The sequence below is a fragment of the Gobius niger genome (genome assembly GCF_951799975.1).
Source record: "Gobius niger genome assembly, chromosome: 3".
Classification (NCBI taxonomy): Eukaryota; Metazoa; Chordata; class Actinopteri; order Gobiiformes; family Gobiidae; genus Gobius; species Gobius niger.
In genome coordinates, this window is record NC_136854.1 from 36,160,890 (window position 1) to 36,179,597 (window position 18,708).

The 18,708-nt window shown below is 40.1% G+C and overlaps 2 protein-coding genes across 3 annotated transcripts in view; both read right to left on the minus strand.

The window, feature by feature from the left end:
- The window catches only part of LOC306960773 (testis-expressed protein 2-like), a 33,755-nt gene extending 25,809 nt beyond the window's left edge, over positions 1 to 7,946 (minus strand). For both annotated transcript variants that reach the window (XM_079553301.1, XM_079553302.1), the window contains exons 1-2: positions 7,854 to 7,946; positions 7,342 to 7,442 (exon numbers count right to left, since the gene is read on the minus strand). The gene's annotated coding sequence lies outside the window, so the exon portion shown is untranslated. The remainder of the gene's footprint in view (positions 1 to 7,341; positions 7,443 to 7,853) is intronic.
- A 3,698-nt stretch (positions 7,947 to 11,644) lies between these two features.
- LOC306961624 (myeloid-associated differentiation marker-like) lies at positions 11,645 to 12,670 on the minus strand. The gene has a single exon (XM_079554463.1). It carries the CDS (start codon positions 12,636 to 12,638, stop codon positions 11,757 to 11,759), a length of 882 nt encoding a protein of 293 aa, XP_079410589.1. The 5' UTR covers positions 12,639 to 12,670; the 3' UTR covers positions 11,645 to 11,756.
- Positions 12,671 to 18,708: the final 6,038 nt, after the last annotated feature.

Here is an 18,708-nt window from a genome sequence, read left to right on the forward strand (position 1 = left end):
CCCATCAAGTGACTTCCTGTTTCGATCCAGCACGCCAAAATAAAAGCACACAGCTCGTCTCATTGATTAGTTCAGCAGGTACTTGCAACATTACAAGAATATAATTAAATACACACATTTTAAGTGTTTTGTCTCTTAATATTTAGGCAGAAAGAAAGTTGAACTAATGAACTGCTGAACTAATGAATAAGATTTTGCTTTTATTTTGGTGTGCTCGATCAAAACAGGAAGTCACTTCTTGGGTGGCGTTGTTCTGATCTGAAGTTATGCACAGAGTCAATTTGAATGGTTGCAACTGACTCTGTGCATAACTTCAAATCATAACGACGCCGACCAAGAAGTGACTTCCTGTTACGATCCAGCACGCCAAAATAAAAGCACACAGCTCGTCTCGATTAGTTCAGCAGGTACTTGCAACATTACAAGAATATAATTAAATACACACATTTTAGTGTTTTGTCTATTAATAGTTAGGTAGAAAGAAAGTTCAACTAATGAACTGCTGAGCCTAATGAATAAGTTGGTGCTTTTATTTTGGTGTGCTGGATTGAAACAGGAAGTCACTTCTTGGGTGACTTTGTTATGATTTGAAGTTATGCACAGAGTCAATTAGAAAGAAAAAACAATTACAATTTTTTTAAGCAATCCGATAACCTTTGTGAAAAATACAAATATTCTGCCTCATGAAGTATGTTTTAACCTGCTAACCCTGCTAGCAGGTTAAAACATACTCTTACACAGCAGGCTTTTATAATTTAAGTTTCAAAGGCTCTCTCTGTTATTTGCCTGGACTTGTGAAATCCTGACAGCATCACATGTCCAACAAAGGCTGGACCCTGTTAATGATAATCACCTCATGTGACCATGGGCGGCTTTTTACATTAGAAACCGTGTCAAATTAGGACAACTCCAGAGTCCCAAATGACTTCCAATTAGCCACCCAGTTCTGAGCGCGGATGCAGACACTAACAGTTGTCCGACTGTAGCGAGTGTGAGTTGAAAACCCCTGCAGCTCTAACCACAGTTACGTAATTCAATCAAAAAGCACTTTGAAGAGAGAATGCCCGGTTTTCCAGTTTTGTGTTACATGAACAGCTCAACAAAGCATTTGCCGAACCTAAACTCAACTATTACTCAAGTTGAATGCTCTTTCAGAATGTGTAGAGCAAACTTTTCCTTTTTCTTTTATTCTCCCTGGCAACAAAGGAGGTCTGCAGTTTAGAATCTAGACAGGCGGGGTCATTTTTACGGAGGCACAGAGATCACATCTAACAATAGTAACAAAGACTGCTTTCTGAAAAACCTGCTCGTATGAACCATTTCCCTTCAACTAAATACATTGCAAAAACGGGTTTGAGTTTGGAATATTAAAGTGCATATGACACATTAGACCATTTTTGCTAAAACACAGTTAGCATAATTATATTTAAGACTTTGCGAAAAATTGTATCCAGTTTTCTTTAGTTTTCTTTTTTCTAAAGTATTTTTGTGATGTTTACGGTGTCACTTCCTCGTTGGACAATGACAGGAAGTGACATAGTTAGAGGCAAATTAGATTCTTAACTGTTGCCGTGCCAACCATGTTATGTCAATGGGAAATGAGTCAAACTACTGTGGAACTTTACGTCACATTTCTTCCCAACATTTCTCCATTAAAGGCCCTATACCTGACTTTTTATATTGTAAACAATGAAAGGGAAAGCCACTAAATTGTTGTTGTCTTTTGTTGTCCACACTTATTCGTAACTTTAATATATTTGTAGCATCCAAATTCTTTACAGGGACAAGTTTATGGGCACATTTCACAACTTGCAGGGTCACTTTTCAGGGTCACTTTCACAAAACTGCTAGAGAACTAGCCTGTAAGTGAATTGAATTGATACAAATGTTTTAAAATTTGGTGCATGCTGTTTTATCCTCCTTTAGTATATTGTAAACTTGTTATTGTAAAATTAGCAATAAACTAAGACTAGAAATCTGCATTTTGAGCATTACTATGGTTACCAGCATGGAATTTTCATTTGCCCTCCGCCTCGGTTTTATAACATAGGCTCTTTACAATGTTGTGATGTCACATGAACGCAACTGATTGCTGCTTTGCTGAAATAAAATGATTATTACTTCCACCTGATGTTATCCATCTGAATTAGTCATATTTTCAAAAGCATTAAAACTGTCATATGCACTTTAATGTTTAATGTTGCCGCCTCCGGGTCGGAGCCACCAATACACACTAATAGAATCACGAAGAAGAAGCTAACAGGCTAATAGGCAAAGCCAACTGTGGGCTAGCGCCGCTTAAACAGTATTTACAGCCAAGTTTGAGTGAAAAAAATTATCTCCATTGTGTAATTGGATGTACAATATCCCTCTCTCCCTTTGTCTTTTCTGACAATTAATGAGTAAAAAAAACCTGCAACATGCCATGACATCAGCAGTGGCACTTATGGCTTCTATGGGCATGAGTTTCTTAGTTCTGCTAGAAACATATTGCAGCTAGAAATGAAAAAAATAAAATAAAATGAATAAGCAATAGATCAAAAGGCAAAACAAAAGCTCAAGACTCGTAAAAATAGGTCAGAAGTGCAAAAACTTGGACACAGCCACAAAGTGAGTCAGTGCAATGAACAGGTGCATAGTCAACAGGGGTGTAGTAGGTCATGCATGATAAGCATGTGGTTCAAAAAGGAAAGAGAACACAAGGAAATGAATGGAATAAAAGGGTGATATTACCAGTTTCACTGCATTGCAAAAACTATATAATCATAAGGGGAAAGGTCCAATGAAGCACAAGAAGACTATTTCATAAGTGCCCTGCTCTCTGAAGGAAAAAGATACAAAACAAAGGACATTTTACAATAAATGACTAATTGGATAGAATTACATGTTATTGTGTTAAATTTTGATCAGTCAGTCCGCGCTTTAATGCGTTTTTAAGAGGCACCGAGCGTTCTATTCCAGCTATTCTATTCCATGAAGAGTTAAATTCACTTGGATTTGCCCTCGCCTCCTCTGCCGTCTGACGAGTGACACCTTCCTTCATCACTCCTGCTGCTCCCGCCTCCACCTCCGTCTCCGAGCCGTCAGGTCGTGTCAGAAGATTTTACAAGTACATGGAGCGTCTACAAGGCAGTATCTAAAAACTGGTTGTAACGGCTTAATGTTTACAGTTCTGAAGTAATCAGAAAGAACAGCGCTCACCTTTTACAAGTGGTTGTCTGTCAGATGTCACGGAGGAGGTTTTGCACCGCAAAACAGCCAAGAAGGATTTGTCATGGGGCTTCTGGGATGGTGTTGGAGCGAGGTGTTAAGTTAGTGTCACGTTCTTCTAAAGACACAGGTGTAATGAGCCATGCTGTCAGTCAGAGGTTAGCAGTCTTGTAGTTTTATGTAGCTAAAGTCTGGGACAGTCTTGATGCAAGACAGGCCTCAACACTACAATGTTCAAATCAGACTACAAAAAAACATACGCATACCTATTGTCTATCGTGTTATGACTTCCTTTAAATATGTTTTATGAAATATCCTTCAGGTAGCAGATACAGTAAAAAGACGAAGATGTCCATGTTATTTTTGTACATAGTGTGCTTTCCTGGCGTCCACAGCCATGATATGGTTTCAGCGAGCTTTTTGCTGCTCTAGCATTCATACAGTAGTATCAGAATATCAATACAGACACAGTACTGAGACACTGAATAATGCATATCGATACGAATTCACATATACAAGCAGTTTAAGTTACTTCAGGGTGACTAAATTCATTGCTTTGAGTCAAAACACTCCACAGCAGCAGAGTATTGGACTGGTCCACCAATAGGAGGTGACAGGAGTTTGTTTGTCCTTAAAGGAACAGGCCACCGTTTTTACATACTGAAATATGTTCTTACCTGAGCTTAGATGAGTTGATGCGTACCTATCTGGTCTTTGTGCGTGCCCTCAGTCACGCAAAAAGGACTCCAAATGGGGGTGAAGTTGGAAGCTACCACCCTCTTCCACGGGCAGTGGAGACCAGACAGGTCCGCATCAACTCGTCTAAGCTCCGGTAAGAACATATTTCGGTATGTAAAAACGGTGGCCTGTTCCTTTAAGTATTTGTTGTGAATAGATTGCAATTATAGCAGATTTCCACATTAGAAGACAACCACTTTAAGTATTATTCATATTGACTGATGTGCCTTCACCCATAGGACGTGGAAGTATTGTTATATTGACAAAAATGACCCCAAAGGCAATTGTTATCTTATTTAACAAAACGTGTGGTAAGCTCAAATCCTGTATCATTCCTCTTTTGCTTGTAAGTAAGCAAGCAAGTAACCTTTATTTATATAGCACCTTTCACAGACAAAAAAAACACGCGCTTCAATTAAAACACAGCTCAAAAACAAAGTACACACAATATATAAGCCTCCCACTGAAAGACGAGCACAGGTACATCACTACTCTTCCAAAAAATAGTAAAAGTTACTGCAACCAAGACCACCACTTACTTTGTTAGACGATAAAAGTTACTCGGAAACACCAACAAAACACACTGCGCGACGGAATGAGAGTGGATACTATTTCAGCGCATTAATGACCTTTCAACTCTCTGTGAACCTACAATCACTACTGACGTTCAATAAACCCTCCCAGTCACACACATGGATGCCCTTTTCCTGCAGACAAATGAATGAAGTGAGGGCATTTTCTAGAGTAAAGAAGACGGTGCCAATGGTAAGGTTTAAGCCCCTATGCTATGCTAACCACTCACACAGTCATACAGCCGCTGGGTCACCAAAGGTCATGAAAAAGAGTACTTGGATGTAAGGTTATAAAACTTCAAATAAGACTGTAAAAAACGTAGTGTTTACTGTACCTCGTGGGTAAAGAAAAAGGAACTTGAAAAACTGCTCACTTCTGTTGATACCAAACACTGCAGGCCTAACAGTTATGCAAAGCAAGACAGTATTTGTTCGGGAAAGGTGCATGACAGCCCAAAAACTGCTTGGAGCATTTCAGTCTATTTGTTGAGGCTAAATATAAGGTCTGACCACAGGCTATTTTTACAACATTTTAAGTCTTTATTTTCTTAAAGTTGATTATAATGTAAAATTGTAATCAGAGAGATATTATTGCATGAGAACCGAAAACTGGTCCTGAGACACACAGAAAAAAATTGTAAGAATGTTAAAAAAAATATATATATCTTGAAAGGCCCTATACCGGAATTTTTGATTGCAAACAATGAAAGGGAAGCTACTAAATTAAAATGTTAGTGGCGGTCCAAACTCATTCGTAACTTCCCTATTATTACATATTATATATATTTATAGCATCCAAATTCCAAACAGCGGAGTGGGGGGGCGCATATTGAAGCATACACAGGGTGAAGGGCCATGGATCGGTGGTTAGTGCTGCGAAACCCTCGACTAGCAGAGGTTTAAATTGTGCCCCATATATTTAGTTAGGCTTAAAACCTTCATGCCAGCTCTGTCTCACAATAAAATGTTAGTTGTTAGGTTTGAATTGTGTAGAACTATTAAAAGAACCATTTCGGATGATGTGTACCGATTCAGCAAGAAGGCTGAGGGCCACCAAAAATTTGTCTGGGGGCCGCATTTGGACACGCCTGCTTTACAGAGACTAGTTTATAGGCACATTTGCCCAACTTGCAGGGTCACTTGTCAGGGTCCCTTTCACAAAAATGCTGGAAAAATAGCGTGAAAGTTCATGAAATTGACACAAATGTTCTGTAATTTGATGCACGCCGTTTTCCACGCAAAGGTTTGAGTTTACAATATAGAGTTCGGGAATGTGATGTCATATCGCTAAGCATTATGGGATCAGCAGCAATAATAAACTAATGGAGATTTTAAAAGGTAAAATTGTTATTGTTCACATTAAAAACACTTGGACGCCACAGTGCATTAGATACCAGTAGCAGCTCAACAGCTAACGGAGTTGTTCCACAGCTTTTTTTCTCCACTTTTTATACTGTTTTTTGCTCATGTTAGGCTATGGAAAATGTATGCCAACAGCTGCAAAGATGGCGGATCTCCATGGTAAAACTGAATTGGAATTTCCTGAACTCTATTCACCTTATTCCGCCCCGCCCACTTTTGCCACTTTTTGCGTTGTCTCGGCGCCTCTTTTTCCTGACACTTCCAGTTGAGCGCGAAGCCCGTTCATTTTAACGGAGAACGAGGGAAAATATTCTCCGCTCAAATCTGATGTTTAGTCGATTGATTTGTGTAAAATGTCCGATGTTCATTTGCACCAACATGTCGACACTGCAGCGTTTCTCTGGGCGGCCTGAAAACGGCTTTGTTTTCCTGTAGTGACTGACTTTATGTGGACTTCTCCAGCCCCATGTTAGCACATAGGAGAAAAGGGGCGGGCACAATTCATGGCAGCGCCCACGCGAGCCTCCGGAATAAGGTGAATAGATACAGACGGCATCTCGTCATAGAAGGGGGCGTGGCCTCGGGGAGGGGGAAAATAGAATCTTTTGGGAAGCACAATTTTTCACTCTTTTTAGCCATTTTCTGGTGGAATATGAACTTATTTATCACATAAAAATAAAATCAAGTGTAAATCGGGCCCATATGGATATTTTCTCACAGCAGATTGTTCAGTAGAAGTGAAAAAACGGCAGTTGTAGCTAGCGCTAGCTAACCGTTAGCATTAGCCCGATGCTGTAGCATCATGTTAGCATTCTCTGTTTTTTTTATGTATTTATGGGCTGTTGAACCACTTTCCTCCTCCTCATGTCTTTGTATCTTTATTTAGTAGAAAACTATATTCATAATTGAGCATTTGTCAAAGCAGTTTTTAAATAATTAGAAAAAGTTTAGATTTTTTCAGAATTGTTTTCCCCCCTTAACTGTTTTCAAACATGACCATATAAGGGGCGATTCCAGAGATGCCGTCTGTATCTATACTAAAGGAGGACAAAATACATTTCCTTCCATTTCTAGAAGTAAAATCGGGTCCTTTTAGAATTGATCCCTTGTGGCTAATTCAACAGCACTCAAGAAAGTAACTTCATTGTCCCAGCTGTATATTCTATTGTGTATGAAGAATGGATTGTAATGAATAATGTACCAAGGTAAGTGCACCTTCTCGGATGATAACACTTTTTAGATATAGTCCATCTCTGTGTGGGTAAAGGTCACTGTCCTCCAGGCTCTTTCACTTGGTTGTCCTGCTAATGTTGGTGTTTTAACTAACAAGGAAAATGAATGCAGGTTATTTCTCCCTCTCTCCCCCCCCTATCTCCCTCTCAGACTTTGACCGAGGTCGTTAGTAACTCTGGGAACGGGGGATCAATAAGCAGTTCCAATTTACTGGCAAAGTGCTTACCTTGTATCCTCAGTGCCATTCAATCCAGCCCGGGACTCGCATCTGTCTGGGCGGCAGAGTCAAGTTTCACATGTCCCCCCTCAGGAGCTCAGGAAGAGATGCTAGTGCACAAATCAGTGACACAAAGCAAGTGAATTTGGGCGTGAAACCGTGGAAATAAAAGACTTAACATCTACGGAAAGTGCTCCGCGTTATTCGGAAGCGCCGTCACGCGCGACCGGAGACGACTAGTCCCACTTCAGAACGGGGAAAAAGAGGTCTAACTAACTAAATAGTGTCGCTTAACTACTCGTCACACCTAAAGCAGACTCGTAAAACCAGCCTGTCTTGTGATGCAAGTGAGGTTTACGAAAACAGATGGGCAGCGATGGCATTTGACGCACAAAAAAAAAGTAGCGCCGTTGTACGAGAGAGCTACGGAAAAATTAACGTAGAAGTTTTAAAGTCCACGCTTCTTCTGATCACGCAGCTAAAGCGATACCCAACAACACGAGAAGAAGTGTGGCTCTTACCGTGTGGAGAAGAGAAGTACATATCAGCTGGAAAAATGGCGCACAAACGAGTTATCCTGTCCAAACAGTTGAAGTCGCGTTTCCTTGGATACCTCCGGAATATAAACGTTGCTTGAACCAAGTTACTCCGGCTGCTCGTGTCTCTCCCAAAGCCTGTTGACAAGTGGCTTAAAACTCATCTGCAGCCAGTTCCTAGAAGCCAAAACGCAGGAATCTGTTCAGGGGAAAGTAATGGAGCTCTCAGCGCTTTTGCTGACGGGGGAGCGAGGAGCGAGCGACGTTTCGGTGATCTACTGCACGCGCCTGGAGCAGATGAGGCAGATGTGACAGTGTAAACAGTGTAATATGTGAATAAGATGGGTTGTAATTGTGCATTATGGTCGGTGTGGAACAGGGGTCGAGACTCTAGAGAGAATATCTGAAAAATATTAAAAAAATAAAAAATAAAAAAAACTTTATGGGGTTAGTGTAGGAATCATAGTTAGATCATATAATTCGCTCACCCCTGAAATGTGTGCTCTATCTGCTCTATCTATGGCGTAAACATCATATTATCAACTGAATAAGACATCTTCAATAAAGATTTGTTAGTAGAGAGAGCAGCATTGCCATCTAGTGTACACCAAGTGGAACTACCGAAGAAGGTTCAATCACAAAAGCAAAAATATATATTTTTTGGTTGTTTTGAAATTTGTATCTCTTCTGCAGTTTCTTCTGCAAGTTTTAGAACATTTGTGACATTTTACCTTCTAATAGAGCAAGGGTAGGCAACCTCAGGCCCGGGGACCAAATCTGACCCTCCAGCACAGAACCTTTGGCCCCCCAAGATGTTTTTTTTAGATATGAGAGAAATATGATAAATATTATTGTGCAAATGAGAGATCAAATACCTATTAAAGTAGTCTACAAATGCGAGAACGAGTGTCAGTATTTTAAAAATGTTAGAACATCCTGCTTGGGCATATATAATGATAAACAGTGATTCTCTACTGGGAGGTCGGGACCCAAAAGTGGGTCACGGAACCATTTTCAGTGGGCTGCGAGTCTATAGGGAACTTTTGTTCAGTATTTTCCATCTGAAACTGCATGGTAACACAAACTGTGTCTATTAAAATACATGTTGTTTGATCATAATTTCAGTCTTAATGGGAAAACTACTGCTTGTGCAACAAAAACTTGTGTAGAAAATACAATATTTTATACGATATATGACAAATTATAGTTTTATTTGGGCCCTTGGCTTGTCATCCGAGGGTATTGGTGGGTCCCAAAGCCCTGCCACTTGGGAACCACTGATGTAAAATATTGACATTTGCTGAAAATAGTTATTTACTTTAGGCTACAATGTTGAGGTTCGGCCCTTGGGTGTTTTGGGAATGATGCAAATCGGCCCTCCACGAAGCACTACCCCTGTAATAGAGGGTTTGCACATTTTAAATCTGAGTGGAAATAGAACCTTAAACATTGCAAACTGAGTGGCAGGTCTAAGGTAACGTCATGCTGTTGCTATGTAATGACATCACACGCATATCTCCATAGTTGTGAGTGTCTTATGTGGGATTATTGTGATGTATTTCAGTCATCTTGTTTTTAACCTTGTTGTGTTCAAGTTAAAGTTCATTTGACCTAGACAACTTTGTACAAATATATGAGCAAAGGAGAGCAGCATAGGAAGGGCTGTAACAACTACTGCATACAACGCCCTGTCAATTTCTGTTTGGAGCTTGAGAGAGAGATATGGGAAATATCCATGTTTGAGAGAGAGATATGGGAAAGAGCTATGGAAACAGACTGTCGCCTCTCTGAATTTATGAACTTCTGTTTGTCGCTGTTAATAAATCTGTCTCTGGACATAATTTGGCGTTCCTCTCCAGGTGTTTGGTGTTATTTCAACTTCCACACTTACTACTTTAAAGGCCCTATACCTGATTTATTTTACATTTTATTACAAACAAAATGTTAGTTGCGGTCCAAACTCATTCCTAACTTTCCGAACATATTTGTAATACTCCCATTCTTCACAAGAACGAGTTAAGAGGCACATTTCACAACTTGCAGGTTCACTTTTCAGGGTCATTGTCACAGAAGTGTTCGAAAACTAGCCTGCAAGTTCATGAAATTGATGCATATGCTTTATAGTTAGATGAACAGTGAAACAGAGTTTATAAACTAAAGGAGGACAAAACAAAATGCTAGGGAAAAAATAGGTGTTCCTTTACAGCCACAACACGCAACATTTCACCAAAACAATAGAATCATTACAGATATTTTTTGGCTGAAACATACTTAAAATATGAGCAAACACACTTGTGTCTCACCTTTACTAAGACCAGACTTTAAAGCCACACCACATAGAATTTCACCCAAAAAAAATCAAACAGAAATATAAGAATTTATTTGATGTCAGATGTTTTCCTCATTGAAAAATACCTTATAAATATACAAACAAACATGTGCTTTTGCTGTGAGCAGCTCACCTCCCCTCAGACATGACTATAACTTTACCCGGACAGGGTGGGCCTCCAGCTTGTCTCTGTGGAGATGTGACTAAAGTCAGTAGAATCAGATTCTTCTGTGTTAAGCTGCACATTGGGAGAATGTTTTGTGTTGATGGCAAAAGTATTCTCCAAAGTGTGCATTTAACTTTACTGGGAGCAGGGACGTCTCCAGCTCGGCATGGGGATGACGACTAAAGGCAGCCAAATATGAGTTTTAAAAAAGTACGGTCATCATCCAAATCCATTCTTTAACACAATTATATTTAAGATTTTGCAGCATCAACAGAAAAGTACCCAATTTTCTTTAGTTTGACCATTGTTGTGATGTTTATTCACCTCCTTATTGGACACCGACAGGAAGTGACATAGACAGTGCAAAACAATTGTAAACTGTTGCCGTGCAACCATGCTAAGTCAATGGGAAATGAGTGACTCAACTTACCCTCATCTATGCCACTTCCTGTCAGTCGTTTAAAAAATCAAATAAAAATAACTTTTCGCCCAACATTAAAATTGCTGCTCTACTGAAATAAAATGATTATTTAGAACAGATGTTAAACTGTCAAAATGGACTGTAGGCCTTTCTGTTACGAATAATGTTTTTTTTTTTATTTGACTGCACAATTTTCTTACATTTTTTTAAGGCAAGGAAGAATTCAGGGCTCAGGTTATGACATTTTAATTTAATCTCAGGTTTTAACATAATATGAACAATATGAATCATCTAGTCCAGTGGTTCTCAACCTTTTGGAGCCGCGACCCCCATTGTAACAGGTAAAGGGGTTCGTGACCCCCCACCCGGGTCACACCGTGAGAAATAGGAACATTAGCCTACATTCTTAAAAATAAACAAAAAAAGAAAAACAAATGACTGACAAACTACGAACAAATAATGGCACTCTGTTAAAATAGCAAACACATGCTACAAAAAAACATTAGATTATATGCTAATGAAAATATGTATATTTTATTTAAATGATCTGGTGATCACCCAAATTTGTCTCGCGACCCGCCTGGGCATCCCGACCCCCAGGTTGAGAACCACTGACTAGTCAATGACCCCTATTACATAATAGCTTTATTGAAGCGCATGTCTGGAGATGACTCGTCCACTTTAGAACAGGGAAAAAGAGGTCTAACTAAAAACTGTTGCTTAAACTACTCGTCACACCTCGAGCAGACTATTAAAACCAGCCTGTCTTGTGATGCAGGTGAGGCTTACAAAAACAGATGGGCAGCGATGGCATTTGACAGAAAAAAGTAGCGCTGACCCCAGAGAAAGAGTGAGAAAAATGAACATGGAAGTTTTAAAGTCCACGCCGCTTCTTCTTTTCAGTGTTCAGGTTACAACATTTTAATATAATCTCAGGTTTTAACATAATATGAACAGCATGAATCATCTACGTCAATGACCCCTATCACATAACAGCTTTATTGAAAAGGCTAGATCCACTGTGTAGGCCAGCAGGGTAATACTGGCCACTATAGTCTCCAAAACAAACAATTCTATAGTGTGTTCAGGCAGGTTGTGTCTTGGGTCTTTGATTTGGAGCAGCTTTGTAAAACAGATCACCGTGGCCACCATGTACAGAAACACCCCCATCAAACTAAACCCAGCCAGCAATCTATCGAACGGCAGACAACACCGTGCCGCCAAATCCCCAAGAATCACCACTAGTGTCAACAGAGACAAAGCGAGAGCGGCTGCGTATGCCGCTACAGACACCCAAAGTTGCCAGCTGCGCGATTCACTCGGCATGTCCTGAATGGTCTCCACGACCAGGGGGATCATCAGGCAGCCCCCCCACACCTGCACAGTCTTGAGCAGGCCCGGTTTGCTCCCCATGTAGCCCTTTTGCTCCTGGGACTGGCGCTGGCACATGCAGAATTCAAAGGCGTATCCCAGGAAGGTGAGGCAGGATGTTGTGGCAGCTGCGATGGCGCGAGCCGGTGGGTTTTGATGGTCCATGATGAGGCACGGGAAAATCAGCGCCGCACTCAGGGACATGGAAGCTCCCAGGGCAGCGACGGTGACGATCAAGTTCTTCCATGATATCGGGAGAAGGCTGTGGAACTGAATGGTGCTCAGGATGTGGATGAGGAGAGTGATGGAGAAGAAGAAGCACCAGGCGAACATGCAGAAAGTCTTAAAACTCGGGTGGGTTTTGTCCCTTAAATCCGAAGAGGCGACCAGGCTGAAGGTGACGCAGCTGAAGAAGATTTCCCATGTACGGACCAAGAAGAATGGGCTGGTGAAATCTCGGGCCTCCAATACGATCACAGGCATTGTTCCATAAAAGTGGCACGAAGTGTGTCTCCTGCAAATCTCTCAACTTTGAAAAATCTGGATGTTGAATTGAAAAGTATGTCCAGTAATGTAAAACAAAAAACAAACAAAGAACAAGAAATAAAACAGCATGCAAATCCCTTCAGAGGATACCTGTTGTACTCTCTTTACAAGCGGAAACCCCATCGTAGCACATCTTGGAATTTATTTCGCATCTCTACCAAATCAAGCTCCACCTACTTCCTTTGCAGAGCTCGGTGCACAGGGCTGCGGTCTTGACGTAGACGACTGCAAAGCACCGCAATAAAAAGTGAATGCAAACACAGTTATCTGCCTTCTACTGTCGATTCTCATGAAACTGACTTCCTGTTTCTGGTGAAATACCTGCAGTATTATCACCGTGTGATCGGGGTACATGCGGTGGTATTGTGAAATGCCTCAACCAACAGTTTTTATAACAAAGCGGTTTATTATGGCCTTGTGTAAACATTGATTGAAGAAATACAAAGTACATTTTCAACGTCTGACCAAAAGTTCTAAGCTACAACAAAACACCTTCACAAACAAAAGCAAATGGCACATGATAAATACCCTCCTTTATTTTGCTTGCAAGCACATAGCAGTAGTAGCAGTAGTAGTAGTAGTAGTAGTAGTAGTAGTAGTAGTAGTAGTAATAGTAGTAGTAGTAGTAATAGTGGTAGTAGTAGTAGTTGTAGATAATGGTAGATAAGGTGGTAGAAGTGGTAGTGATAATTTGTTGTTGCTCATTTGACATTGGTAAAAGGGGGGGGGAAAAACAGTAAAACCAAGTAAAACTTTCAATATTTTAATCCCATATATCTAATTTGAAAATATTCTGGTCATAAATAAATCATTCAAGTATTTATAGCCAGAGAGATTCATTCAAAAAGGTGAGGGGTCAAGCTAAAAGGTTCAGATCCGGTTTGGGAGGGAAAGGGAAATGTCCATGTCTGATGAAGGTGTGAGATTTAAAATCAAATGACTACATTTGGTAACGCTTTATATTAAGGGATGTTCGTTAACTATTAAATAAGGTATCAATAAGCATAAGCATAAACAATTAAAACTAATCCTATAACCTTAAAGGGATATTTCAGGATTTTTGAAATAGAGCCAAATTTCCTAGTTATCCAGAGTGTTGTTGATTTCTGGAGATATAAATATTTTTTTAATCGATGCAGTCCTTATTGGAAGAGTTTAGTGGTGCTAGGCTAGTGCTAGGCTAGTGCATGTCAATGGTAACTAGTAGCCTGCATTAAAACAGTCTGACCGGAGCACAGTGCACCTGAGGCCAATCACTTATAACACCAGACTACTGATATAAATGTCTGTGTTGACTGAATCATTTTTTAAATATAACCATCTTGCATTTAAAATAACTTATATTTGAGCAGCATTAGCTTCCTGGTTGAAAGCTACGTAGCGGCGGAGTGATCTGCTAGGTTACCGGATCTACAGTAGTTTGTTTACCTGCGGCCGGCATTACTACACGTGGAGGTTTTTTAATGCAGGCTATTGGTTAGCCTACCACTAGCCTAGCACCACTAAACTCTTCAAATATAAGGACTGCATGAATTTAAAAAATTAAAAAAAATCTCCAAAAATCAACAACACGCTGGATAACTAGGAAATGAGGCCCTATGTCAATAATCCTGAAATATCCCTTTAACCATAACCTGTAACCCTAGACAGTTTATTGATACCTTATTGACAAGTAGCCCTTAATATAAAGTGATTTTTGGAGCTAACAATTTGGTAAGTTACACGTTGTAATCAGGGCCGCCTTTTTTTTTTTTGAGCATACATTTTTTTTATCCACCTCTGTGAGTGTAAGTGAGCGTGAAAACAACAACCTTCATAAAACGGCTCTGATTGCTTACATTAATGAGTAAGCTGAACGTGTAGTGGAGTCATCTCAGGTTGGAGTGAATGGGTGTGGGTGTGAATCAAGATTTTCCTGTCAATCACTTCACTTTGCGGCATGACTAACCGTATGCGATGATTGTGCTGCGCTCTATGTGTGTACCTGACTACCTGGAGAAGCCCGCCCTACCTGGCCCAGAGGGATACATGTAGGAGGAGCAGGGTTAGGGTTTTTTGTGGGATTTAGGGTTAGGATTATAGGTTAGGGTTAGGGTTTGCTCTGGGGGCCTACAATTCTGTTTAAGCCCCGGGGCCTATGGGTGCATTAAGGTGGGCCTGGTTGTAATTCATGGTACAAGCTGTAAATACATGGTAGAAGTTGGGGTTAATAAAGGGATTTGGTGAAGGTTAGAACAATGTGGGGCGGGATTAACCGGAAGATAGAAAGACGTGCGCAGTCTAACTTGTCTTTTCCTTATTTCTGTTCCTCAAACCTTAAGGATACGCGCGCCTGCTCAGTTTTATAGAGGACAATGTCAATTTGCAGCGTACAACTTATAAATTACAAGCTGCGCTGTCGGCCTCATTTCGCTTTCCAACAAAGATAACATGAAATAACTTCCCTAATCCCAATTCATGTGCCGGAAGGAGCAGCATAAAAAGGACACAACAATAAAAACGATTCAGAAAACTTCAAAGTTGAGCAAAAAAAAAAAAAAAAAACTCTTGAATTCTCTTCACACTCCAAAAAAAATGTTCAGTTGTTGTTGTAAATTAATATTTTAGGATTAGGGATTAAGGTCAGGGTTATGGTTACAGGGGAGCGTTATGGTAAATGTTAAGGTAATAGGAAAAGGGTTTTGGTTAAGGTTACGGGAACAATGACGGGGCGGGATTATGGCCTTACTGGAAGATTGAAGGACACGTGAAGGTTAGAACAATGTGGGGCGGGATTAACTGGAAATTAGAAAGACGTGCGCAGTCTACTTGTCTTTTCCTTATTTCTGTTCCTCAAACCTTGTGGATGTACGTGCCAGATTTATAGAGGAAAATGTCCCGCCTTGCACCAAATTAGTTTCTGGAGTGATGGTAGGTGACACACTGAAGCTCCTCAAAAGTTCATTACCACGACTATATAAGCACAGATGATTTTAGTGTACGTGCAGGTCATGGAAGAGGCTCTTTGAATACTCCCACTCACTTCCTCAACAAAACCTGTGAAAATGAGAGAAGTGTAATTTGTTGGTTTATGTGGAGACAGATTCAAGAAGCAAAAGGTGTCAATGTTTTTCACTACCTGTTTTTATTGCATTTAAGTCCCAAGAAATGTGAGAACAGATAATATGTTTATTAAAAATGTATGAGTGAAAATAGGATGAGATGATGAGAAAAAGTAATAATATTCTCATGGTGCCGTGATCTTAACTTAAGGCGAGACACTGCAGGTGAATAGGGAAAAAATGTATATTTACAGATATCAATTTGAAACTTTTGCTGTCGATCACTGGCATAAATGTGAGAAAAAAATACGTGGCAAGTTTTCTGTCATTTTATCTTTTCATATAAGAACAAGGTGTTTTATGCCTAAAAATGCCCCAAATTTCCCATCTTTTCGGCGACGAGATCTGAATAATGGACAGAGCTACATTCAAATTTATGGTTTCATTTTATTGATGAATGAGTTGCCAAGACTTTTTCAGAGGGGATTTAGGATTTCTTGTTTAGTTTTAAAATAAGCTGTTTTTTAGTGGAAAAATTTGTAAAAATGTCATTTTCGCCTTATTTTTTGACATTCAAAACTCAATAAATGGGGCTTAAGGATTAAATAATAAAAAATCCCTCTGAAAAAATCTTCCAAATATTGTTCAGTCCAAGGCTGGAAAATGTGAAGTCTTTAGGTCCGACTGACGTGGACATAGTGTCGCCACAATGACAGAAAAATGTGTTTTGAGAAAAAGGCCCTTGAAATTGCATTGTCCCATATAATATGGGGGGAACATTGAATAAGCGCAATATTTAAACATGTTATTGTGAAGATTAGGCATATTTTCTGTTTCTGGGTGAAAGCTTTTATGTTCAGAGACAAATTTGGCCCAAAACCTGAAAACTGAAAAAATTTAGTTTTGCCTGTAGTGTCTCCCCTTAATTTAACTAAATAAATATGCATTTATTATGAAATGTGTGATTTAAATGCCATAACAGTGATTTTGTGCAACACTGGTCACTAAAGCCCTTTCTAATTTAATGTGTAAAGTAATATTACACGATTCTTGCTACAAAAATCCTCATAACACAAATTCGTCTCTATAAACAAAGGTCCTGTAAGTCTGATTTCTTTGAATAATTTTTATCCTGGGCATATTATGTCATAGATTAGCATTTAGGTTAGCAGTGACACATACAAATAAAGAAAAACAAATATTTTACATACTATTAGTCTATAAAACATTAGTCAATAAAACACGATCAGTTACTAAAGGCTTTGGCAGAGATACAGGTGAGGCGCCCCTATGGCTCAGTGTGTATTCAGGTATCACTGCCTGACCCGAGGGGTTCTGGACTCTGTGGATGAGTGGGGTCAGGAGTTTCCACTGGCAGTCACAGACAAAGGACCTGCTTCTCAGTGCCAGACCAGAGCCTATCCCATGCCCTCCCGCCTCAAGTCAGTGGTCAAGCAGTGATCAGAGTCGCCACCTTCAAACTTCTCAGAGTCCAGAAATCATCGGACTTATCCTGGGATGCACATGTCATGCTTGCAAAAACACTCCCCAGGATATATTATCTCAGTGTGGCCAGAACAGCTGGATTCCCCTCAGAGGTCCTCCAACAGCTCTACCTTCATCAGGCCTGTGCTGGAGTATACCAGTCCTGTATGGGGCCCCTATAAGACCACCCCATACAGGACCACCCCATACCAGTCCTGTATGGGCTGGTCTTATAAGGGCCTCTTGGCTGAATTCAAATATGTGCAAAAAAGGTGTTGCAGGATCATTGGTATCCCATCCTCATCCCTCCAATATCTGAGTGAGCGGCGTGATGAGGCCACACTGCACAGCCTTCAGAACATCCTAAAGGACGGCTCCTCTCCTCTGCACGCCTTTATGGTATGGTATGGTTTTTATTTAGACAGGACAGCGCACAATTTAACATTGACCAAAAGGAAAGATGCATTGTACCAGGTTATAGCAAAGATGCTAATTTCCACCTGTAGTCCCTGGGCAGGTTGATGTTACAAAAGTACAAAAACTGATTTTAAATGTAGATGAATACTTGACCATGGATTTATACATTTTGACATCATTAAAAACATACATTTAATTTAAACAAGATTGGAACATTAGAACATTTTGCACCGGTCCTTTTTCTAGGTGAGCGGTCGCTCCCACATGACGTTACAGATGAGTGCAAGTTCTTTTTTCTAGAAGCCATTTTTTTGTCAAATGCGCAAAACTTTTGAATGTCGTACTTGCAATAATCTCTGTTGGCAGTGTGTTCCACTGACCCATTGCGATCACAGAGAAGGCAGATTTAGCGAAGGCAGTTTCACATGTTGGGACGCTGCATTCTCCTCTAGAAGTGGATCGAGTAGCTCGATTTATTACTCAGGCCTCTTCCACTGGGAACCAGCTCTGACGCCAGAGACACAATTTGCGGCCAAGAAGAGCAACACTAAAAGCATGAAATGTCTTTTATCCCCCAAGCTCTTAGATTGTATAATAGATCTTGATTGTTTTTACTATTTTATTTTGTGATTGACACAATATAAAACAGGTCAAACGGTTGTTCTTTCCTGCCATGTCAATCTGAAATAAAATATAATCTAAATCTAAATCTGAGCTCATTCTACACATTAGGACATGGCTGGAACATGTAGGGGGAGGAAAACACTTACTTTTAACATTTTTAAACTCTGTTTAGTCCCTTTAAGGTTAGGGCCAGGGATATGGGTCGGGTTAGGGTTATTTTGCGACAAACCATCTAGCACTAATCATAATCAGGCAGTAAAGTGAATGTAACGTACCATGTGATATGAACTGACGAATTAGGAGCAAGTTACGGGATAATAGCGTAAACAATTGAAAAACCAGTCCCAGCAAAATATCCACTGCCTTAAAGGAACAGGCCACAGTTCTTCAATACTGTGATATGTTCCTACCTGAGGTTAGACGAGTTGATGTGTACCTGT

What these genes read in the sequence shown, in the direction of transcription:
- LOC306961624 (XM_079554463.1), bottom strand. Translation starts at nt 12,638, where the DNA reads ATGCCTGTGATCGTATTGGAGGCCCGAGATTTCACCAGCCCATTCTTC.